We start from the raw sequence: 26,203 nt of genomic DNA, 5'->3' as shown, positions 1-26,203 counted from the left end.
AATATATCCACTAGCGCCTCAACAGAGAACACTGGCTGAAGCCTAGCTACCACTGTGCTATTTTTAATCCTATTTTTTTAAGTTCTATTTTTAAAAGTGTTATGAGGATATGAATTTCCTTCACTAGTGACAACTGGAAGATATGCTATTAACTTAATACTACAAAAGAATGACTAAAATCTCTTATGAACGATTAGCACTTTTAATCTTGGACCAGCAGAAATATTAACCCTTAAAATGAGTCTCACGAAGCAGGCAGAAGGAAAATGAGTAGCATGACCTTGATTCTGTGTCCTAGAGGGAAACTAAATCTCTCAACCGGGATGGGGTTTGCCCAAGGTCAACACTGAAGTAAACAAAAGCTGAGCCAGTGCAGCAAAGAAATCAAGAGAACCTTCAGGCTAAAATTTTATTCTGATGACCATAAATTATGCCATCTGATATATGATATAAAGTAAAACCTGGCTAATTCTAAATGTGTTTGGATTTAGACTAAAGTTTGTTCTTACTGAGGCTGTCCCACAATCACAGCCTACATATCACTAATATGAAAAACAGCACAGTACTGGCTTAGAAATCAGATTTATTCCTCCACCTCTAATGAAATGACCTTGGGCAAATTATATCACTTCTCAGTAACAAAATTACAGACACATTTGTGGCACATGTTCAAATGGAAGTATGTGAAAGTAATACACACACACACACACACACACTCCCTCTCTCTCTCTCAGAAATAATGTCATCCAGGATTAACGTAAGACTCAAATGACAAAAGACAATTATACTTTGCACTATATAAACAAAACTAAAGGAAATTCAAATCAAAGACTAAACATTTTCTCAACAACATTCTAGCTATCCAGACCTGCAAAAAATGCATATGGCCAAAGTACATGTTGCTAATATATACATATACTCATGCAAACTGTTTATAGAATTCTTATGCTACTGAACACTCAAATATATTACATATCCAGAACCCTACGAAATGGAATTGTTCTAATCTAGCTATACTTACCACCACCTCTTTAATTACATCTACTGATCTCTAATATTCATATATGCTTTTTAAAGTAGCCCTCCTTTTTCTGTAAGACTTTGCATAAAAGCAAAGTACTCTCTTGGAATTTGAAATCAGTAAGGTTAAATTCTGCTTATAGTTACCTTTTTCAAAGGCATCCCAAATGTCATATAGTCAGCAAAATCCTTTCACCACTTTACCTCCTCAAATTCTTGCAAAATCTCCTTGAAAGCACAACAAGGCATTTCAAGTTGCACATCCATTTCCCTCCACTGCAGCTCAAACCTCTGGAGGACCAGGAGCCAAGATGGATAAAAAGCAGCATAATGGAGACACAAGAACCACTACTCCAGTGCCCTCGGCATCAAGTTATTTCACCCACATAACTGTTTTTAACTCAGAATGTACCAACTCCCCACATGGAATATAAATACATGTAGTAATAAAATAATTCTTTAAAAAGCTCATCCTGACCTTGCAGAGATGGACAAATGGGCCAATGCTCCTGGCACAAGCAGAGCTCTGACTCCTCAAACACTGTTGTTCCTGCCTCTCAAAGTGCCAATTTGGACTGTGCTCAATGCTGCTGCATTCTGCATCGAGGGAGCTTAACACTTGCACATTTCACACTGTGCCATACACAGGAGTCCTTAAACTGCTTCCACTCCACAGCTCCTCACCCTCCTTCCTTCATTTCTCCACACCTGGGCCTCAGACCCCGTGTCCTTCACTTCTGGTTCCTAGTGTTCAGTACTGTCAGGATTAAAGCTGTGTCCTCCCCTACTTCATTTCAGTTCCCAGTCTTAATCCTGGTACCTACAGTACTGTGCAACCCTGAGTCCTGAAGAAATCCCAAAAAAGAAAAGCAAACCAGCACTTGAGTCCAGCTTTGGGAATTCAGAAACCATCAGCATTTAGAGTTTTTCATTATGAAATGACTTGAGTTGTTTCTGTTTCAGAAAAATGAAGCCTTAACATCATCTTCTAATTAAATTACAATCACTATAAAATACTACGGGTATAATTATTAAGAACTAAAAAAGGGAAACTGGAGAGACAGCTCAGTGGTAGAGTGCTTGCCTAGCAAGCACAGGACCCTGGTTCAATCCTTGACACTGCTCCCCACTTAAAAAAAATTAAAGAGGTGAAACAACTTTTATACACTCCTCTTCCATGCAAATACTTCTTTTAATAAGTCACGGGTTTAATATTAATAAAATTTAACAACGTGTCTATATGTGTAATATACACTATATATGTCATACAGAAGATATGCTGAGCTGGGTATGACAGCATGTGCCTATGATCTCAGCACTCAGGAGCCCGAAGCAGGAGGTTCTCTGCAGGTTCAAGGCCAGCTTGGGCTACACAGGGAGATCTCATCTCAAAAAAATCCAAGGAGGGAAAAAGATATGCTGAAAGTATACAACATAAATAAAATGAGGTTTTTTTAATTATAAAGGAAAGATACTTACTGTATTCCAAAATCTAGAACTGATGGCTGAAAATGTAAGCCTTTTCCACTAAAATGTTTGTCTGAGAAGCTAAAAAAAAAGAAGACAGATTAATTTTTGCTGCAGTTTTAATAACCAGGTACTGAGCTAAGGCAATATACTTAGGTCAGTGGCTATCAATATATGAGATGTAATTTTATTCCCCTACAGATGAATTTAAACTAGATTTTAAGTAACACTGAATTATTAGAAGTCTAGTATAATTCAAGAGTTGCAAAAATTTAAGATATTCTTAGATTGCAGATAATATAACTTCGTATCAAAGATTTTGTCCACATTCAGCAGAAATAGCAATGAATTTAAGCTTTATGGTCTTTATTTCTAAATGAATTCAGATAATATGGCTATTTTTATAAACCCCAAACCAAGAAAAAAGTATACATATGAAGTAGGTTTGAAAAGAAACATCAACCTCTAAATTGTGTAACACTCCTTAGAACAAGGAAAGACCCATATGGTGTGGACAGAAAGCTCCTGAAGGATGAAACCTCTACCAGTTTGTATTTTTTAAAATAACAATTACATAAACTCTCACATGACAAGTGACACAATCAGCAGTTGTCAATCATTATGATTTTTCTTCAGAATGAACACAAATCATTACATCAAAAAAATACCAAAAAATAAAGACATGTAAAAGTATAATAAAGATACAAAAATACATAAACAAACACATAAAGATACGAACTATCAGCTGCCAGCTGTATTTCAATAGTCACATAATCCAGAAGTGTTTAACTGGAGAGGCTCGTAAAGGTACCACCCTTCGTTTTCAAAGATTTGAACAAGCTTTTGAGACAGAATCCTGCCATTTGCTGCTGTCACCAGCAGCCCTCAACCAAGCCAACCCAGCTGTAGCAAACCGAGTTCAGCCTGCAGGTCAGCAAGAACTCCGTGCCTGTGTCCTTCAGTGAGTCCCTGTCCAAGCTCCCAAGAGACAGCAAAGAATGGGTTCAGAATTTTAGCTTCTCCCTTCCACTTTCTTCTTTTCTACCTAAGCTCCTCTATCTTTGTTCTGAAAGTCCTTCCTTTCTTGGTGTCGGCTCTCTGGGTCTCCTTTATCCTATCTCCAGCAGCAGCAGCTGTGTTAATAACAAGGGGACACCTCAGTCTCTATCTGCGTAACTACTGCCCACCCCTCCACACATTTGGACCATATTATTTACTGGACTTCTTCAAACCCCAAACTCTACACTAATACCTCAATGTGCTTGCAAAGGAAGCCACTAACACACCCAGGAAAGATGTGCCGCCTCCAGGAAAGATGTGAAGACCTGCAGGAGGTGACAGAGGTCTACCAGAAGCACCGAATGTCAGACCAAGTTTGCCAGAGCTCAGTGTTTCCAGTGAAAAAGAAAAACAGGCCACTGCACATACCAACAATGATCTTTATGAAGTCAGGCTACTCTATAGATAGTTAGCAAAGTAATTAATGACAGCTCTTTCCCGTCCTGTGCACTGAACAATGAAATTGCCACTGGATTTTACACACAACTTCCCAGTAGACAGATGATGTCAGAAGGATTTAAGTCATTCACCCAAGGTCACAGAGCCCCTAAGAAGCACAGCCAAAGTTCCAACCCAGATCTGTCCAGCTTGGAAACATGAACACTGTATCAAAGCTCAGGCATCGTATGACCTACCCAAGGAACCAATGTAGCCCAGCTTGCTGGGTGACGGCTTGAGCGGCAGAGGCCGGACAAACCTGGCTTCCAGGCCCACAGCTACTGCTCTCCAATCCTGAGTAGGTCAACAGATTTACCTCTCTTAAAGTAGCCTTTTGATTAATAAAACTGAAAAGACAAAAGTATCTGCCTTACAGATGTGGTGTGGATAATAATACTTTTGCATCATAACTGGCATAGTTATGTGCAATAACTATCAGGTCACATTACAAACAGGACGACACTCATCTGGTTAGAGAAGTGATGAGGACAGATGGAGAAGCCAACTGAGCTTAGAGCCCAAGCTGATCAATAGATTTAGAAGCTGCAAGTGGGGTGGTAGTAACTGTCACTGAGCAGAAGAAATGGAACACAGCTGATCCATCTCATGACTTAACAGATTTTTCTTTAATTTTAAAGAGAAAAAAAATAGAATTTCAAAACAAGTTAATAGGAGGGTAACAATGGTTAATACATTGCATATTGGAAATAACAGATTTTTAAATCCCACAATCAGCGAGTTTTATACCCAACAAAAATCAGCACAAGGGGCTCCACCTAAAGCAATACAACAGAAACAGCCTGAATCTTTCTAACTTCAAAGAAAACTCTATTTTGATTCCAAATAGAAAAGGCAAAATCATGGCATTTTTTTTCCTAATCATAAAATAGATGTCTTTCCTCACTGGTAAGATTTCAGCTCACCTGACTTTACAATTTGGAAAATATATCAAGTTACAAGAAGGTTTAATCTCACTAAATTAGTTTTAAAAAGTAGTTTCACTGAGTTCAATTCCTGGTACAAAAAAGAACAGTTTCAGTAGACATTTTAGATATAGAGGTCTTCCCTGGGAAGTACTCAGACACTTACACACTCTCAACTAGCTGCAAAGACTGAGGGGGCTGTGCAATACTATGATACAAGAGATGATCAAAATACAGTGTTTAAATTTTTAAAATTTATTAAAGACGCACTGCCATTAATCTCCCCAAACACTTCCCCTTGCTTTGAACATACTCATCCTGTCGTGCTTGCCACTTTCTGAGGCAGTCCTCACAGTCTTCTTTCATGTCTCTAAGGTGTGATAAAAACATGTGAATGCTGCTGCTGAGTGCCATCCCAGACTAAAAACATTACAGTGTGTCCTCATCCACTTTACTCACTGGATATGATATCATGCGATGTCTGGCTCTCCCCAAAGTCAAAATGACCTCGAAAGGTAAATGTTTTCAGTCTATTGAAGACAATATGGTAGCCACAAGACAGCAACTAAAGGCACTCACAAAAGAGTACTTCTAGAATGGCTTCAAAAGTGACCAAAATGATGGAAGAAGTGTTGGTTTTCATCCATAGTTTCTGGCTAATAACCTCCCCAAGGCAAGCCCCAGAGACAAGATTCCCTAAGGTGGGCAACAGAAACTAACTTTCCCTGCCTTTTTGTCTTAAAGCAGGCCATAAGGAACTTCTCTACCCTACCCTTGCCTACAGCAGGTCATAAGACTCTTCTTACTCCAGAGAGGTTGCTGCTCCTGGAAGGAGTGCTATACAGAGACCCAAGAAACTGAACAGATAGGACAACTGAGTTTCCCCACACAGGCTGTGAGCTATTAGCAGTCACAGCTATGCAATGAAGCTTCCAAACAAACCCAAAAGAATATCAGGGAGCTTGTAGACAGCTGAAAATACAGAGGCTGTACAGAGGTGGCTCCGTGCCTCTTCCTATAGACCTCTGCCCTTATGCATCTTTTTGTTTGTGTCCTCCGTTGTAAGATTTGGGCGTAGTTAATAATGAACTGTGAACTATAACTGTTTCCCTGAGTTCTGTGAGGTGCTCCAGCAACTTCATGGAACCTGGAAGGTTGTAGGAGCCCCACTTGACAGCCAGTGGGCCAAAAGTCCAGTCAAAACAAGCAGGGACTTGCAGCTGACATCTACAGAGATGAGGTAGGGCAAGTTGGGTCTGGAGACTGAGTTCTCAACTTGTGGGGTGTACGCCACCTCCAAGGAGATGGTGTCGGACTGAAATGCATCAGAAGACACCCAGCGGGTGTCTGCTTGCTTGCTGTTGGGGACACCAAAGTCGTCTGCTGTCACAGAGGTTATCTGTGTTGACTATTACGGTGTGAAGGCTGAGGAAAAATAAGTGACTTTTCTGACAGGGTGCAGCAAAGGGTCAAAATTCAGTAAACTATAGACATCAAAAACTCCTCAAATATCATGCTAGCTAAGAAGTTACACTGTGTTTGAAATACCAAAATTTTCATTTCTAAGCCAACAGCTTCAAAGAAGTAAGTTTCAAGAGCTATAGCAATAAATGATGAAATTTCCTTTCCCTTTCTTTCAAAAGTCAGCATTAACCTTTTCCTGTTTCACCCTTATTAATATGGAAGATTCATGTATGTCCTGGCCTCTTTCACTCTTAGGAGTCCCTATATGTGACATAAAAAGACACCTATGTACCTTGTAAAAAAAACTTTTGATAAATCTATGTCACATTTTTAATTTCCACCCTTTGTCAGCAAGGTAATTATAAGGAAAAGCTCTTTATTAAAAGAAAAATGCAGGAGTAGTTGTTTTGCTTCTCTAACAAGAGAGTCACAGGGATAAGAAGTACAAGCAATAGTAACCCTAGGGGTGCAGATATGAGCTCTTGTTTGTGTGGACCCTGTTCCACACTCTCTTGGTCCTTATTCGAGGTGTGCAGGAGACTACATCCATGCCATGGTCCTTAGCTGGGGTGTGCTGGTGACTGCATGCGTGCCTGGTGCATGCTAAGCACATGCACTATTCTCCCCCATGCGGTACCCCTCGCCCCTTAGTTTTAAAGATACCCACCTTCCACAGTGAAGTGAACCCTCGCAGGATCAGGACAGGTGGAAAAGGAATTCCACGCATAATTTGTTTTAAAAAAATTACCTTTGCCTAAGATTACCTGACCTTTTTTTTTCTTTCTTAAACTTTGACCATATTTTTCTTTCCCTCTCTCATACCTATAAAGACACGGTTTGAAAAAGTGGCTAGTACTAAAAGGAAAGAAATTTCACTGAAAATGAAAAAAGCTGGGTCAGGTAGCCATTGTGACAGAAGCTCCCACATGACACAGGGCTTCAATTCCCTCATCCATATAATGAGCAAATCGCAATGGATGACTAACATCCTTAAAAAAGCAGATTCCCTATTCCTAGGAAAATTTAATCCATGCTGACATCAGACATGACATGATACAACCCTTTAAAAAAAAATCAGTCCTGTATCTTAGATATAGAAATGAGTTAACTACCACTAACTGTTCTGGCTGTTCAGGTGACATAAATCATCTCATCTCACCAGACTGTGTCATTTCCAAGGCAATGCTCCACCTCTCCAGAGTGAATGGCGGGCCAGCGACTCCTGGGTAACCTCACAGCCTTTGGCAACTAAGGAGGGCCTGGTTGCACAGGGGAAGGGGACCAGGAAGAAACATGCCCTTGGTCATGAACTATAACAGGGACTAGGCTCCTATGCTACAAGTAATACTTGAAGCTCAGCAGAGTTAAGAGAGAAAGGCAGGGAGGGGGCTGGGGATTTAGCTCAGCGGCAAAAGCGCCTGCCTGGCAAGCGCAAGGTCGTGAGTTCAGTTCCCAGTACCCGAGAAAAACCAAAAAAAAAAAAAAAGAGAGAGAGAAAGGCAGGGAAACCTCCCTGAAAGACCCAGCAAATATTTTTCTTCGGGTGGACCTACGGATTTTCTTGAATACAGGGCCTCAAGCATGCTAAGCAAGTACTCTACCACTCATTAACATCCCAGCTTCAACAAAGCTTTCAAAGAACAGCGCTGTGCGAGATGGGCTTCGATGAGCAGCTACCACCTATGAACATGAATGCTGGCCCCATGCAACAGAACCCACGGCCTAAGTGAAGATGCAAAAGTTGGGAAAAGCTTGGGCCACAAATGCAGACACCAAGGGAGCACAGAAAAGTCACTGGGGAGGAAACAAGGCAACAGCATGGCACAGGCAGCCCTGAGACCACACAGCAGCTCACAGGAAGGCCCTGATGGACTATGAAAGGGTGTGAAGGCAAGGCCCACAGATGTTCAACTGCAATCCAACAGACAAGCCTCCACGTCGTGGGCCTGGGCTGACTTTACTCCTGAAAGTATAACTACTTTCTGAAGCTGCACCATGTTTTAGAAGAGGGCACAGTCTTTCCCAACAAGCAAAAAACAGCTTTGCCCTAAAACAGGGACCTGAGATGCCACGGTGCCTGCCTACAGGGAGGGCAGAACTGTCTGCTTTCCCAGTTTCTCAACAGACCATTTTGGCCCATCTCTCTCAATACTCCAACATGTACCAGCTGGCTGCCCTTCACATTAAAACACTTCCAACACCTGGAGAGACCAACACGAGGTTCCAAGATTTAAGGAAAAAATTCCTTAAGTCCAAGTCTGTGGCTCTGGCCACTGAGTGCAGACAAAAAGGTTGCATAGAACAAATGAAGGAACAATTCCACAAACCCACTCTGCTTGAAAGAAGCTAATGAACGGAACACACCAAGACAATGCTCTTGTCTAGATTTTTTTTGTTTTTGTTTTTGTTGTTTTTCTTCTGGTACCAGGAATCGAACTCATGACTTGCACTTGCCAGGCAGGCACTGTGCCACTGAGCTAAATCCCCAGCCCTTCTTGTCTAGATTTAATTGTTGGAAGAAGGACCTGTTATACTAATGAGCTACTTACTGGGCTATTCTCATCAGTCGTAAGAGGACACAGTGCCAGAACACTACTGTAAAGAGGCCTGTGATCTCCACAAACGGAGGGAATTCACAAACCAGTCCTTTTGGACTCAGACTTCTAAAAAGTACCTCCCATGGAATATTTGGTATCTACCACGTTCCTCTGAGTAAGACACAGGTATTTCTAGGACTCAGCTGCTACTATCCTCAAGCATTTTGTACTCTTGCATTATGCAGCTGGATCTCAAGTAAATCCCTGCACAGATATAAAAAGCTCCCAGTCTGGGGATGGTCCTGACATGTTCCTCCACAGCTGGTGTATTTGCTGAGCACTTACGGTATACTATGCGCTGTGCCTGCCACTTTATCATGCGTCATCTTAAGGACTTCATGTGGATATGATTATAACCTGCTAAATTTGAATCTGGTATTTCTTCCAAAGGCCCATGAACTAAATAAAGTCTTGGTACCCATCTTGGCACTACTGGGAGGTGGATGAACTTTTAAGAGGCAGGATCTAGGGGGAGGGCCTTAGGTCATAGGGGCATGCCCTGAAGTACTGTGGAAACCTGGTACCTCCTCTTCCTTTTACCATGTTGTGGCCATGCGGTGGAATTTGTTCCACTGTGCACTCCCCTCCATTGCTCTCTGGCACTTCTCAGTGACCTAAAAGCAATGGACCTATCTGATCTTGGACAGGAACCTCTAAAATTCACCCAAAATAGACCTTTTTCTCTTGTAAGTTGATGATCTGATGTATTTCTTACAGTAGTGGAAAGCTAAGGTACCATCCCGCTTTCCTACGGGAGGAGCCTCTTAACTGTGCAGTGCATGAATGGGATGTGAACTCACATTCAGAACCCCCCAGCTCACTCTGTGATGGATACCCCATCTCTCACGACCAACCCTGCTCCTACTGAGGTAATCAACTGCAACCTGTGAATCAAGTGCACAGCTGCATTAGTCTCCCCACTGGCTCCTCTCTCTTATGCCTGAAAAAAGCTAAGGAATAGACCACCCCAAGACAACGTTCCCAGTGTTTCTAGGACACCTCTCTCACGGTCTTCCTTCCTCAAAGGCTGCTCCTTTTTATCCTCCCTCCCAAGCTTCTCTTCCTATGTTCCTGTCCATCATGCTACCATTTCCTAGACTCTTCTTCAATTCCCTTCTCTTTCTGGCCAATCACAGCTATTAGCTTCACTATGTCTGACAATTTGACACTTCCTATAGAGACATTTTACATTTCTGTGGTTGTTCAGCATCTTCCTAACTCCAGCTATCGATTTTCCACTGTACTCTTTTTGGGTTTAGAAGAGGTCAGTTACGAGCTTCACTACCCCTACCTGCAGCTCAGGTGCCAGCACATGGCCAAGACTTGGCCAGACTGACCCTCCTGAGGCACGGCATCTGGTGCTGATGGTGTGAGGGATGGAGGGAGGGCAGCAGGGGACTGGGCAAGTCGTCATGGAGACACCAGCGCTGGGTGAGCAACTGGGCAAGCAGCAGAGCAGCAGCGTCCCAGTGCTGTGGAAGCAGTCTCTTCCACAGCATCATTGGTACTGGTTCTAATGCTGACTAACCCCTTTTCAGCTTGTTTGCTTCCTGAGACGAGTTCTTAAAGTCTTCCTGGAGATCTATCAGCTGCCCAGAATTCCTTTCCGCAAGAATCTGCCAGAGTTGGTTTCTGTGGTTTGACTGATCCATGTCCCAAGCCTGTGTATCTGTTGCCTAGATCCCTCCACTGAGCTCCAGATTTATGTTTCCATCTGTGCAAGACAACCTCCAATTGATGGGCAGCCTGCGGGTGCAATTATAGATGGTGTTCAACACCTTGTACAACCCCTCCCACCACCACCGTGGGTTCCCTTACTGCACCCCATTTCAGTGTGTGATCCGCCTACATGCCTACCTAGAGGCCTATGGATGCCCTGCCTCCAGTGCGTTCCTAACTGCAGGAAACTGATACTGGGGGCTCCCCTGGGATCTTCTACTTTCACATCACTTAAACCTGTCCCTTCCATTCCCACTATCAGGACCCTACAATCAAAAGGCACTACATCTGCAATTCAAAGAACCTTAAAACGTATTATTATATTTACACATTTAATCATACCACATTCTACAAGCTATGAAGAACTCCTTTAGTCAAGTGTTTAAATGACTGCAAAATCCTATAAAAGACCAGGCCAGCAATTAAGCTTACTTCCGTAACTCACACTCCAACTCTTCCTTACAGCTTCTTCTCTGTGTTTTGAGGACTTGACATGGTTCCTACACTCTAGATAAAATCATTCTATTGTAAGTTTATATGATTACGCTTGATTTTAAAATGTGCAAAATACAAAATCCATTTTGCCTTTTAACTCTAGGACAGCAAGTGAGTGTGAAAAGCAATTTACTATTAGGTATCTGTGGCATTAAAGAGGAGGCCAGCATGGAAATTCACATGGACAGTAACAGCATTATGAAGGACAGGGAAGAACTTTTCCTCCTTGATCATAAGTCAACAATGCACCTTAAAATGTTGTACTTATACTTAGGAAACCAACCTTGACTCTCAAAGAGTTCGTACAAATTTGGGTATCAGTTCCCTGAAGGTGACTGCTCCGACTTGGGGTAAATGTTCCCCTGGAAGGCCCATGTGTTAAAGCCCTGGTTGTCAGCCTGTGGTACTAACAGGAAGTGGTAGAATTTTTAAGAGGTGGGGCCTAGTGGGGAAGTTGGGTTCCTAGGGCACGCACCTGAAGAGGAAATTAAAATCCTGGCCCCTCCTCTTCCTCTCTGCCTTCTGTGCCCTGGCCAGGAAGTGAACTGTCTCTGCTACATCCTGCCAGCATGACGCGCTGCCTTGCCACAGACCCCAAAACAAAGACTCTAACCAATCATGAACTGAAACTTCCAATGCTGTAAGCTAAAATAAACCTGTTTTCTTTATATGCTGATTAGCTCCGTGTTACAGTTTGTGTCTGCATGTCCCCCAAAATCCTCAAAGTCATGGGGTGGCCTTCTAGAATTTGTGATTGATCCATGATCCAACGCTGGGATTATGGGTGTGAGTGCTACACCCGCCCTGGGGAGCGTAGTTTGCATACAATGTAAGGGAGAGAAAGAAGCTGCTTGCCACTGCTCCTCCCTTTTGCTCTTGTTGCTTTTGCTATTTTCTGCCGCCAGGAATGTTTGCCCTCTGCCATGTGCCTCTCTGCCTTGGGGCCAGCCAAGTATAGACTGAAACCTCCACAAACTGTAAGCTAAATAAACCTTTCCTTCCTTAATTTTGGGTGTTGGGTATTTTGTCTCAGCAAGGAGAGAAAAGTAACTAAGACATTCGGGTATTTGTTACAGTATCAGAAAACAGTGAGCTAGCCATTTTTAAAAACCCATCAAAAGTCCTTTACACAATTCAACAGCTTATTCCTATTATAAAAGGAAGAATGCCAGGTCCCACTGATGTTCCCTTTTTCTACATTCCTGCATAAAGATATTACTTGCATGGCCAAGACAGGACGACTCAAGAATCTCAAAACAAGTAAGACAGGCTGCCTAACTTTCATGGCCATACAAGATCATGTGTATATGCTTTACATTCATAATGTGTACCACGCATTACAAAGTAGGATACAGCCCTATTTAGAAGAGTTACAGAAGGAAAATACCATCCAGCATGGGGCAAGTTAGGAAAAGCATTTTGAAAGAAGTGGCCTTTGAGTAGGATGTACACAGCTGGACATGTTGTCTTCATGGAAAGGTGGAGGAAAGTGCTGTAAGTAAAGGGAAAAACTCAAATTAAGGCATGTCATACAAATTACAAAAAGGTTGACATGATAAAAACTGAAGTACATAACGTCATTTCTTATAGTTTCCTGGCAAGATGAAAAAAATAATCCTATATAATTCTATGTCCCAGAATACTGTCACTGAAATACACTGAACTGATTTTGTAAAAATCCCTATATGAGCGAAAATATCTAAATGCTGTTCAGGTAAATACAAAGAACATTAGCAACACTATCCCAAAAACCTAATTAAAATTTTCTAAGCTTTTTAACTGTTCCTTGAAGATCCAGCTTCACAGCCTTCCTGACCACAATGAATGAAGAGGCCTAGGGGCTTACAGTACTCTATAAAACTAACATGTATTATTAGTATTTCACTCTGCAGGGGTCCATTCCTGTTCTCCGAAGTCCTGGACAACATGATAGTATTCCAAAAGTTCAAATAATTCAAATATCCCTTTAAAAGACAACAAAACAACAACAAAAAAATATTTTACCCTCAGGATATAATTTTTAAAAAGGAATGCTGAGAGGAGTGGCTCAATGGTACAGCACATCATTACCATGCAAGGCCATGGGTTCAAGCCCCGGCTCCAATGGATAGCAGATGACTGACAGATAGCAGAAGGCTTCTTAATGGGGCTTCACAGCTGTCCACTGAATAACTAGCATATATCATATATATGGCCACAGACTACAACTTACTCCTGCCAAGATCACTTCTTCTATGCTATAACCCCACTGTAAGAATGGTTTAAAAGCTGATTTTTCTCATGTGAAACCTGAATAATATGGGCACTGGAGAAACCAGTCTGGAATGTGCCCAGAAAATACTCCATCATAACACAAGTCAGAGGCGCTAGGGGAAAGACTTGGAAGTGTGTCTTGGCAAAGCAATGTTCTCTTGGGATATATGTCCCAGAGTACATCCCAGGGCTCTGGGATGACAGTGCTCTTTGGCTCCCAACATCCCATCTTTGCTTCCACATCATAGGATTCTTAACTGGGCACATTTCTGAGGCTCCCTTGCACCTGGGCACTGCCAGGACCCAAATTCCAACAAGTGGGATGGAAGCCTAAGCATTTTAGGGCAGCCTCTAGGACTCCCTGGCCTCTCTACCACCCCCACCACCACAAACACACCTTGGGCCTGAGACCAGGTGCCTACAGAAAGGAGGTCTGCAAGGAGCAGAGTTCCCAAAGAATTCCTGGAACGCTTTACAGTTCAGCAAAGGAAAGGGGTGAAAATTGCTCTATTTGTTTGTTTGCTGACAAAGGGTCTCACTATGTAGTTCAGGCTGGCCTTGAACTCACTATGTAGCCCAGGATGGCCTCAAACTCATGGTGATCCTCCTGCCTCAGCCTCCAGAGTACAGGGATTACAGGTGTGCACCACAGTGCCTGGCCATTCTACCGCTTAAACATTGTTTGAAACTTCCTCAATTACATGTAAACATTACCTCCTTTGATATGCCCGGCAGGAAATTTAGAAGGGAGAAGAGTTGTGTTCCTCCTTCAGGTTGTTCAATGCTGTGGCTCACTGCTGAGCTCTTATAAAACCAGAAGAGCAACAACCAGAGAAAATGCACCTCGTTTCCTAGGCAGTCTTGAGAGAGAAATCTATGGGTACACCACCACCAGGAAAGAAAGAACTTAGCTAATTCCTGAGACTAAAGGCTCCAGTCCAAATCAGGGTCCAAATCCCAAGGGGGGGTGAAGCAGAGAGATGGGGACAAGGGATCATCTACTGTTCTTAGGACCAGAATCTCAGCTTCCATTGTAAAATTAAAGGCCACTAAATCCACTGGGATGATTAAATGAAACACGTTTGTGAGATGCATGGCCAAGTGCCTAGCTAAATGTTCACCCTACACGGGGTAGGGAAGCAAGAAGTGTCCATTCTAAGGTCAACAGAAGAGCAAAGTAGGTGAGATTCATACTCGGATTTCCACGGACACCACAGAAGCAAATCAGGCGAGGCTAACAAGGGTCCGTTCCAGTGTCATTTACTAGAGGTGCAGTCCGGGGAGGTGGCTGCCAACTGCATTTCAGGGAATAGACAGCTACAGACTACATTCCACAGGGACCTGCAACAGTAGCAGGGGCCTCCCTTTCAATTCACCCAGGGAATTTAATTGTTCTTAATTATACAGATGCTACTCATATGCAAATCGTGCACCAAGAGTTTTCCTTTGAAATTGTAATTTTTCTTTCAAACCCTTGAGGCAGTGAAGTGTAATTGCAGAAGACTCTGCAAAAGAAAGCATGGCCTCTGTAGTTCACAAACCCAGGAGCCAGGTCCCTCTGCACAGGCCCCTACTCCCTCTGCCCCCTGCCCACTGCAGGGCTGCCCCCCTGGCTCCTAGGTCTCTTTTCCGCCCACCTCCTCGACTTCCCCTCTCCTGGCAGCACTTTCCCTCCCTGGACAAAGCACAGCATGCACCCTGTGCAGACACGCAAAGGCAGCTGTCGAAAGCAAAGCCCAGCCAGCAGCATCCAGGTTTGCTCATTCAATCCTGCCACTAATAACCACCAATTTCGAAAGGAGATCTCTCCATCTAAGCTGAAGGTTATGACAGGAACAAGGAAAAAAATGCTGCCATGACAAGTGAATAAAAGGAAACAAAAACAACAACTGTTGCGCAGAACCTGACTACAACTAAAAAAATATATGGAGGAAAGTGAGGAGGCAGTTAACCAAAATATTCACAGCAATATTAGGATGAGTGGAGTATTAATAATATTTCCCTTTCCCCAAAAGCTAAGTGCTTCAGTTTCTCAGAATATTAAAAATACTCAAGGTGGTGTGTTTAAAAAAAAAACCGCAAGAGGATTAGCCTATAATTATTGCTTTTTATGGATTCAAACAGCACATTTCCACACTTATAAATTTTCTAAAAGCAAACGAAAGTTTCAATTCCCAAACAGTCACGTTATTTTGCTACCCTTTGCCTAACCCCTGGTCTCTTCTCGGTTCCTCCGCCTCTTCGGCTCCTGGTCCTCCCAGCTCAAGGCTGACACCCTAGGCTCCCGCCCACGGCCTGCGGCTCTGGCCCACCTACAACCACTCACCTGCTGATGGGATCTTGTCTTAACAAAGCTTTAAACATCACCCTAAAAGCCCACCTCTAACCCCACCCTCTTCCCAAACCCAGCTCTGCAGTGCCCCATCACGTCACCAGTGCTAGAAGCACCTGAAACTCAGCAGGTACAGCCATCTCCTCTCAGACCTTCAAGCCTCACAGTCATCCTCGATTGATCTCTGTCTCACACTCCACAGCCAACCCATGGGAAATCCGCTCTTGAAACAGCCAAAACTGCACCACGCCCACAGGCAGAGCCCAGTCCAGGCACTAGCAGAGCTCTTGATCCTTGTTACAAGCTGCAGAAGCTGACAACTCTCCCTGCAGGTTGGGCTCAAAAGGGACAACGCAGCCTTTTAAAACCAAACTCAGATCCAGTTAGTTACTGCTCGACTCAAAATCCTGTGTGGCTCTCCCTCTCAAAGGCCTCCCATGAACTCCAGGCAGTGCTTCCTCAGTCACCTCACTTTCAATTCCCTTCCCATCACTGCTGTTCATTCTGCTGCAGCCACAGGGGTCTGCCAGCAGCTCAGTGAACTCTCTGGCATCCCTAAGTCCCCTAAATTCTCACCTGCGCAGTCACCATCGCCGTCACCACTGGCCTGCAGGGCTCTCCACCCAGCCAGCCTCTTGGCAAGCTCCCTCATCACCTCAGCCTTTACAAAATCTCTCCCTACCAATGTGCCTCCATCCAGTTCACATCCAGCCTTCACTCCATAATCCTAACCCTGTTTTTCTTTCTTTAAACTTTTTCCATTCTATACTGTGTGCCTGTCAACATCAAAAACGTTTTTTAAGCCAATGTCAGGTAAGTTACATTCCTTTTTTTTATTTTAAAGATAATTTTCAAAAAAAGAACAACAGCAAAACACCAACAACACAAACAAAAACAAAACAGCAAAAACAAGAAGAATGATACAGGGTTTCAGAACAAAATGATGCGGATTAACAATGGTTGTTATATTACATATTTTTATCTTCATCGAAATTGGTCAGATTACCAGATGTAAGAATGCAAGATTAATCAAACCATTAAAGAGAATAAAAAATAAAAACAAAAAATTATAAATGATACCGTTTCACCAAACAAGATGATAAGAAGGGTAAGTTACATTTCTTATCCAACTTTTTTAAAATATCCGATCTAATCATGCTAAGAATATTCAAATTTGCAGTCCAGACAAATGCTGTCATTGTCAGTAAGATGTTGAGGTAAGTAAGGAATTTAAAAATACTAAAGATATAGAATCCTACTGAGGCAAAAAAGGCACTGGCTCAGGGCATTGAAAAGTTCAGGAAGACCTTACCATAGAAAGTACAAGATCAGGCAGATCCAGAACGCTGGCTTGGGGAAGATCTTTCAGAAAGCAGCACCTAGAACCTGGACCTGGCTAAAACCCTGACCTCCCACCTGAGTCTGCAACACCCTTTATTGCTGTGTGCCTAAAAGCGTCTTTCTGGTCCCACTGCTTGAATGAACAGACTTTTAATCCTAGAATGAAGGAAAAAAACAAAACCTATAGCATTTAGAAGGCCCAGCGCAGCTGAAGGAACGCAGCACACCATCCCCAGCCTCATCTCTGCTGCAGACCTGCACCTCACTCCCACGCCCAGTGCCCCCAGCTGTAACAGGGCTCAGTGTGACCAGCATGGAAAGACAAGAGCTGAGGGTTAGGGAGCAATCCCGGAATCCATGCGTGCTTAAAAGCAACATCCCCGCTACTTCCAGGGCACCAGTGCCATCTGTCACATAGAGCTAGAACATCCCAACTGGTCGTAGATAGACAAACCTAGTCATTACAGTAAAATTCAGGAGGATGGGTCTAAAAGTCAGGGAAACAGGTGATCATTGGAACATTAAATTACATTTTATGACCACTCATGAAAACAAATGTTTTCTAAGAAAATAGAATGAGTTTTTAAAAGGCCTAAGATGACCTGCATTAAAAAGAAAAAAGTGTCTCTTTAAAGGTACAAACGGAACTAGCGATATAGCTCAGCTGAAGAGCACTTGCTTTATATGAGAGGACTCTGGGTTCAATCCCTAGCACCACCACAAAAAAAAGCACATTTTTGAACCAACAGCTTCTTTCAGGAGGAAAAAAAATGTTCTAAAATTAGATTATAGTTGTAGGTGCACAACCCTAAAAACATACTGAAAAATACTGTTATGTCATGTAAATTCTGTCTCAATAAAGCTTTAAGTAAAAGAATAGCAAGTAAATACACTTGCCAGCCTCCAAATTCAATCATTCTGTCAGGACCTCACATGGGAAATGAAAGAGGAGGCCATTTTTGCAGAAGCATCTATCTTTCTGTACCCATCCAAGCCCCACAAACTCCACCCTTCCTGTGTGCACACACCCCTTGTAGAGAACACCCCTTGCACATAATAAAAGCGCCATGTGCAGACACATTGATTAGCACTGCCTGCATTTCCCATCATTATGCAGCACTTTGTAAGCTACAGTTAATTCATGCCTATTATCCCCGTACAAAATCAGCCAGCCTGATCTCAAGCTGCCCGGCAGCTGCAGAGAGCAGCCCAGCCCCTCAATGGAGACCCACCTGACAAAAATCCCTGCTGCTACAAGGACTCTGATCATCCAGGGTTAATCAATTTCAAGCAAGCAGGCACTATCGGATAAGAAAAACAGCAGCGACATTCTTCATCCTGTTAGCATGCACCTTTAAAAGCCAGCATGAGATGATGGAAGGAAGGGCAGAGATCAAGTCAGGAGTTGGAGGGAGGTGGCAGAAATCAAAGAAGAGTAGAACAAGAAGTTGCACCAAGATGTGGCCCTTCAATCCCAAACCAGTAAGATGAGTGGACTCCAAACACTACTAAATTAGTCTGGATTCACCAGTTCTCCAAATGATCCTAAGATCTCTCTTCTGAGAAAGAATGTCCATATTTTAAATAATATTTACTGTCTTTTTCATTTAATTATAAACAGAGGTAAGAAAATATACTAACAGCACTTTCTACATTGTAATAGCATTAACACAATAAAATGGTATCTAATAAAGTGGCTAAATTTCCCATTCTCATTGCAAACAACCTAATTTTTATTCTGTGTTCAGTAACACTGTGCAAATGTTCTTCCTCTAGCAATAACAAAAGAGGGAAATCCTGTACACTCCACACTAGAAATCCTGCCATTTGTTTACAGTGGTTACAGAATTAATCCCTTTAAATCCAAGAAAAGGTAAAGCCCCTGTTGTAGTGGAATCTTTGAAAATATGCGTAACTCAAACATCCTTCCCATCTAAAAAAGAATCCTCAAGAATCCCATTTCACAGAGTTAAGAAATAATTTAGTCTCCTGGAATCCAACTTAGCCATCGCTCAGCAATAGAGAAAGCCTTTTAAAAATATGAATTCCATGGCTCTACTACTTCTTCCCAAATCAAAATCTATGGGAAAGAGCCTCGAAATGCCTTAGAGGAGCAGCTTCCCACATGAGTCCCACTGCATGTGTGCCCACTAGGGGGCTGGAGTCAGCATACGTGCATTTGGAAACCAGAGATCAGTCACCCACCCATCCGTCACTCATCCCAGGATACTGCTATGACACTTCCACTTCCAGTGCAGCTAATTCCCACTTTCAAATTCTCCAGATTTTGGGAAACAAGCTAGCTATTTTAAGCAGAAAGATTTAATACAGGAAATCAGGTGCTTATAAATCACCAGGTTCCAGGGAGGATGCTCTACACTGGGCCTCTCAAACAGATTCCCAGAACCACAGGGAACTGATCCATGAGGAGTGTGGGTGCCTATGTCAAGTGAGGGAGGTGCAGCACTGCAGGCAGCCATGCCAGAATTACTGACTTATCTCTGACCCCAAAACCTGAGTGCTGCCTCTGCCACCACCTTTGGTTCTACATCAGATATCCACTAAGTCAACGGGTGGGAAGACCACTCACTTTCTGCTATGTGCCAGAGGTTGACTTTGCATGAGTTAAATGTGCTTCTCAGGCTACACCTCTAAATACCTTTTAAAGGGGTCATCAGAACCAAGTCCAGCATACCAGCCCACCCTCAACTCTAACACAGGTCCCTGTGACATTCTTGCAGTCTCAACCCCTAGTCTCTCTGACCCACATTACTTCCTCCGGGCTTTCTCTGTATTTCCCCTTCCTGGGGGGAAACTGTTAACTCACATTCAAAGACTGTATCTGTAAATATCTTTTTAATTTCTTTTTCAATTCAGCTCATAATGTAACCTATCTAGATATTTTAGGGTCCTGACTTAGTCAACAAACAGCTTCTTTCCCTTCAATTCCCTCATTCACCAAATTAACAACATCTGAAGTGAACTCCAGGATTAATTTTTTAAAGATACACTGACACTCCCTCTACAATGGGAAATTCTAATAATCACATTCTCAAGATCTGCCAAATTCAGCCAGCATTTTTCACAAAGTATTTCCTTGTTGAGCGAATAAATAAAACTATAAAATAAAACACAGCTCATGAACACAAGGAGTTTGCATTCTCCAGGAATAGCCAGACACCTAAGAAAAAAGAACAGGAGAGATGAAGAATTTTACGTGAACTACAAACTGCTTAGACGTAACAGTTGTTCTCTCCTTAAAAGCACAGGTGAAGGCTCCTGAAGAGAACATATGGTAACACCTTGTGAAACAGCCCAGAGTCTATTTCTGCAATCAGATCTTACTTAATACACACATGGAAAATCTCCCACAGGTTTCCTACAAGGGGTGGGGAATAAAAGGTCTTTAAAGCAAAGCAAATCATTCCCACCACAGGGATTCAGGCCACAGAATACAGTATACAGCTATAGAAGATGTAACAAGTGTTCTTTATTCCTAAATTTATGTTCTCCTGTGAGCAAACTACTTTTCCTCCCAGATCCGCGCTGTATTTCTGCTTGCATTAAGATCCCTTCCTCTCCCCCACCCAGATTCAGTTTTCCCTCCCTATTGATTTCTTCTCTTTCATTTCAGTCCCTTCCACAGAAGCAGCAGTCTGCGCTTCTAAGTAAGGAGTCCAAACAGGTTTCCCAACTTTACATATTCACTCTCAATAAATGGAAACATACACTATTGGGTAAAATTCTCTGCAAATTATGTTAAAGGTAAAAGAGGTACACCCACAGAGGCCTGCCAATTTCAGTGGAAATTTTGCTTCCTTTTGTAAAAGGATTCCACCTCACCTATCACATGCAAAGCATGTTGCATACAATTTAAAGAGGAAATTCAAAGTAATCTCATTTTTTTATTACTCCAACTGGCTCTATATGGAACAGAACTTTTCCATCTTCTACAGATAAAAAGTGCAAGTTTATAGACACTAGGTCAAATGTCATTTTTCTTAAGTATCAAGAAAACATTTAAGCACAAAATACCCCAAAAATCATCAGTGATCATGGAAGAGGGAAATGCTGAACATCTTAGGAGTCTGCTGGACAGTGGAACAGACTCCCTTACCCCACTGGTTAATGCAAAAACTACAACAAAAGCTGCCCACAGAGAGACACAAAAAGCTGGTGTAACCTACAGTATACATGGTCAGGTACGACACCACTGCCGGCTGAGGTTTCTTGACTTGCAAAGTCTATCTTTTCCAGCCCACACATTCAAGTAGCAGATGACTCCCCCAATCCAACCCCTTTCTCCCACATTCTATTTCCACTAGCCTCGGGGACTCTAAAACTAAGAGGTGCAATGTAACGGCTTTGCTCCTCTTGCAGCAACTCTTCATACAAACAGCAGGAGACAGGCGTAGGCAGAGAAGCTCTAAGAGGCAGGACCACTGAAGAAAAGGAGGTGGTACATAAGAGAAAATGGTAGTGAGAAAGTGACTTCCTCCTTCTATTTGAAAATATTTTTCTCCTTTAGCTGTTTTTTAAACTTACAGTTTCTCTTACTTTATTCACAAGTATTTCTGCTGTTTTTAAACGCTCCACATTTCTACAGGGGAATGGTTTATCTGCATTACTGCACCCAGACTGCACACACTATTTTAAATCCAGTATTTTTTTTTCAGTATTTTAAAACATGCCACATTGATTTCTCCAGTCACCGGGAAAGGTACATCAAATACATGTTTTGCAACCCACACAAATCTACCAATGCCAAACGCTAGGAACTCATAGTCCTGGCTCTCTAGTCTGTTTTCATACGTTGGGTTTTCCCTTATCGCTGTTTCCATCTTTACAGTTAAATAACCCCTCAAAACTGCAAGCTGTAACCTGTTTTTTACGATCTAACACCAAAATCTAGAAGTAAACTGAGGCTACAATATTAACTCTAAGTTTAGAAATCAGTATGTAGCTATACAGCTCCCTCTCTGCCTCACAGAAATCAGTATGTAGCTATACAGCTCCCTCTCTGCCTCACAGGCCGGATGCAGATCACGGCCACAGCGAGAATCATCTTTCAGTATGGCAGGGAACTTCAGACCAGACTGTGGGAAAAGCAGGCAGTACATCTGTAACTCTCACAGGATCAAAACTCAAGGAAGTCTCAACCACCTGTCTAAAATAATGGAAAATTCTACCTGTGAACTTTATGTCAGAAGTGCGAGTGATAAAGATCTTTGGCCTGAAGAAGGACCTTTAATCTATGAGGGATAAATAACTTCATTCATCCAAAATTTATTAAACATTACTGTATCTCGGGCACTGTCCCAGACAAAAGAATCAACAACACACTCAACATAGGCCTTCTCTAAAGAGCCCAGAACCTGCTCTCAATAAACCAGACTCTGTGTGAAACTTTAATTACCAGAACTTCTGCCAAAACAACTTCTCCCTCCTCTTTCCTGCAGCACTTTACACCAACTTCTATCGCAGCACACCTCACAATATGACGAGCTGTCTAGAAGCTTCCTGAAAGCAGCCTGAAGAGCCCTCATCCTTGCATCCTGTATCCAATAAAGGTCCCTGCAGTAGGAAGTACTCAGGAAACATGCTGAATATCTGGAGTCAGGGCTAGGGAAATAGTAGTGAGTGGCAGAAGATGCCCACAGACAAGAGGACCTGTAGAATGAGGGTTAGCCTTCACATGCTCTGCACCCTCACTACCCAAATATGGCCTACCAGCAGGAACTGGCACCTCCCAAGTGTCTGTGAGCAATACAGACTCTCGGGTCCACACCCAAACCTCTAACTCAGACTCTCCTGTTTAACAAGCACCCTGGATGGTTCAAGTGCACCTCTACATTTGAAGGACACTGGCCCAGAGAGGACCCGAGTTGGAAACCAATTAACAAATGAAGAGAGCTATTGGACTTATACAGTAGCCCAAAGAAATTTTAAAAACTAAGTGGAAAAAGGACTTACAAAGAAATTTAAAAGTCTGTGATGAAAAAAACAAGTACTCACTCTAGAGAAGCAGTAGAATCATTACTCCAAGCTTTAAATGTTCAAATACATGCCTACATATGTTTGTATTGTTTTTACAACACCTGAGAGACAGAATAATCATTCAGTGTCAAGTCATATTAGTCTATAGGCACAGGGTGCCTGTAAGACACTTGAATGGTATGTTGTTATCACACTTAGCATCATTATATGTGCTTCGCAATCCACAGTCATGTGGTCCTAAAAGCAGCAGCCATTCTCTGATTATCAGAGACAGCCCCTGCTTCCTAGCACATTCACAAAGACCACACATAAAACCAATCACACCTTTCCACAGGAACTGCATTATCACTGAAGGGTGACAGCCCAACCAGAGGCACCAGGAAATAACAGCAGTGACAATGTTGCACAAAATCTATGCTGCAACTAAAACTTCTCTAAATAACAGAAAGTGATAAAGTCAGCTTCAATCTGTAATACTGGTATTTTATCATAGAAATGGCATTAACATTCCTCCAAGTCATGAAATGAAAACCCATAGGAGCCCCTGCCCATGGTCAGGCATAGCCAAGACCCCACCAAGCCAACCAATGACAGACAAGCTCTCCTTTAGGAAAAAGGCCCTTAAAACAGACAACACCTATACATGTTATCATACAATGCATCTCCAAAATAAGACAAAGTCAATAAAAATAAAATCCTCCCACATAACACATTTAACTGCAAACAATGTCGGTCTTAACACTGCTTGTTACTAGCTGTCATCTTTCTCTAGGGCCTTTTTAAGTTTACCAAGTGCTACAGTTTGGGTCTGAAATGTCCTCCAAAGGTCCCTGAATGTGTCCCCAGGTCTGTGGCCCCAGCTTGGTGCTGCTAGGAGGTGGTGAACCCGTCAGGAGGTTGTCCAGTCATCAGCAAGACATTAAGTCTCTGGATGCTTCTGCTTCTCAGTCATAAAACAGGTGTATGCTCTGCCACGGTCTTTTCCTTCTCTCTTTTGCTTCTCAGTCATAAAACAGGTGTATGCTCTGCCATGGTCTTGTGATGATAGGCTGCCACAGGCCCAACTCAATGAGGCCAGTCATGAACAGAAATATCTGAAACTTTGAGCCAAAATAAACCTTTTCTTTTTAAGTCCATTTATCTCAGGTATTTATTAGAGTAACAAAAAGCTGGCACACACACAAAACATTGTGGGAGGGGATGAGTGTTGCCAACCCAGGGTGGCCCTAGCTTGTGGACCCACCCCACACCTAGCACTTGGCTCCTGCCCTTCCTCCTGGAGAGTGCCTCACCTCCTCCCTGGCCACAGGGACCAGCAAATGACCAAAGCAGGTCCCTCAGAATCCTTTCCAAGCACACATGCACTGGAAGGAAACTGCTAAAACACAGAAGCTCTGAACAGGGGAACCTGCAGCAGCCACAGGCAAACTTCCCCCATGGACTTTCTCAGGAGAGACTGAAAAGGGCAAGCAGAAGTGAAACGTGAAACAGACAGCAAACCTAAAATGAGATGTGACGGTCAGTCAGTTCTCAGAGAACAGAGTCCTTCCTTCTATTATCGTTAATCTTTTCTGAATTATCTAATCTTCCTGCAACAAACATGAATTCTGTAAGAAGAAAACTATGTCATGAAGTAAGGGCAGCGCTGACAGTCAACCACAACACATTTTCTTTCCTGATTAAGTCCTCCTCTGCTGGGCTAGAATCTGGGGTAAGAGCCACGCCTTCTGCTCTGGAGTACCCCTAATGTGAAATGTTATGCTGGGGGAGGGGAAGACATTGGCACCAAGGACCTCACACATGCTATCCAAATGCTCTACCACTGAGTTACAGCCAAGGTCTTTAATTTTCTATTAATACTAGCTGCCTGTAGATTTCTCTATAATCCCATCAATAATAATATAATTCATGATTGCATAAAAATTCAACTATAAAATCTAGAGTCAATTAGAAGCACACAACCTCCTTTCTGAATGCTTCACATGAGCATACCCTTCACAACAGAAGCCAACAAACTAAATGTCAGTCTTTGCATAGGCTAAAACCTCAATTCCTCTTCCTCAAAGACTTCCCTTTCTCTTTTACCCTAAACCTGACCATTAGACTTACATAATGGACTGACTTTCCTCCTACCCAATGTAATGCTACTGTCCTGCAATTTTTAAAAAAATATTTCTCCCTTACCTCCATGTTGTTACTGAGATTATCACCCCTCTTTTGTAGCTTCTGGCAAACTCAGAATATCTTACAGAAGGAATTCCATTCAACAGATAGCAGTAGAGCCAGATATTATCAAAGTCCTGTTTCACAAAACTTCCAGCTTAAAAGCAACATAATTCTGGCGTTTAGAGTAACATGGTTTGCCAATGGCTGACACAGCACTTGAGAATCATATTCACAGGAAACTGTATTTCGGGTCTTATTTTGACATAAAATGCTAAGGGCACAAAAGTTAAAAATAAAGGTAATTCTCTGGCCTTTTAACTATTTTTTTTTAAAGAACTACGAAACAGTACCACACGACTATTACATAATGGTTTAATGAACTAAGCCACAAACCGTACTCAGTCCTTAAATCCTATCAAGTCTACACACCATCCACATAGTGAGTGGGCCTGGCAGAACCCAGCCCTGGCAGCCCACTTGGAGTCCACAAGGCCCCCTCTGCCTCATCCAGCCGCAGTGAAGTCAGGACAGGACCCAGGTACACGCAGGAGCAGAAGTGGTCTTTGTGTGGTGGACAGCAGTGGGGTGAGCATGGGGGCAAGGGAGAAATGAAATGGACCATGGCATGGATGGGACACAGGAGTGCCGTATCATCTACTGAAGACCGTCTAGGGCCAGGACATGCAGCCTGGAATACAAAACTAAAAAGTACAAGGCTCTCGGTTTTCAGAGAACTCCACAGTACTCGACAGAGGCAAATGAGAAGCAAGAATGGGCGAGACTCGAGGGCTAAAGCAGAAGTGGCAGGACCTTCCGAGGTACAGGATTCCCGGAAGGCCCTCCTGGGCGGGGCAGTCTTGGGGCGAAGGTTGCTCCTGGCCTCCTGCCAATGCATTTCCCCTATTTCCACCCTCGGCCTGTCTCTTCCTTTC

The 26,203-nt window shown here is 42.8% G+C and overlaps 1 protein-coding gene across 1 annotated transcript in view; it reads right to left on the bottom strand.

The window, feature by feature from the left end:
* The window catches only part of Kiaa0922 (KIAA0922 ortholog), a gene marked incomplete at its 5' end in the record, with an annotated part of 154,579 nt that overhangs the window by 82,024 nt on the left and 46,352 nt on the right, over positions 1–26,203 (bottom strand). The window contains one exon of the mRNA XM_005400925.2: positions 2,500–2,568. Within this exon, the coding sequence (XP_005400982.2) occupies positions 2,500–2,568 (69 nt within the window). The remainder of the gene's footprint in view (positions 1–2,499; positions 2,569–26,203) is intronic.

This window comes from Chinchilla lanigera, unplaced genomic scaffold (assembly GCF_000276665.1).
Source record: "Chinchilla lanigera isolate Chin_1 unplaced genomic scaffold, ChiLan1.0 scaffold00070, whole genome shotgun sequence".
Taxonomy (NCBI): Eukaryota; Metazoa; Chordata; class Mammalia; order Rodentia; family Chinchillidae; genus Chinchilla; species Chinchilla lanigera.
This window is presented reverse-complemented; position numbering and strand designations above follow the sequence as displayed.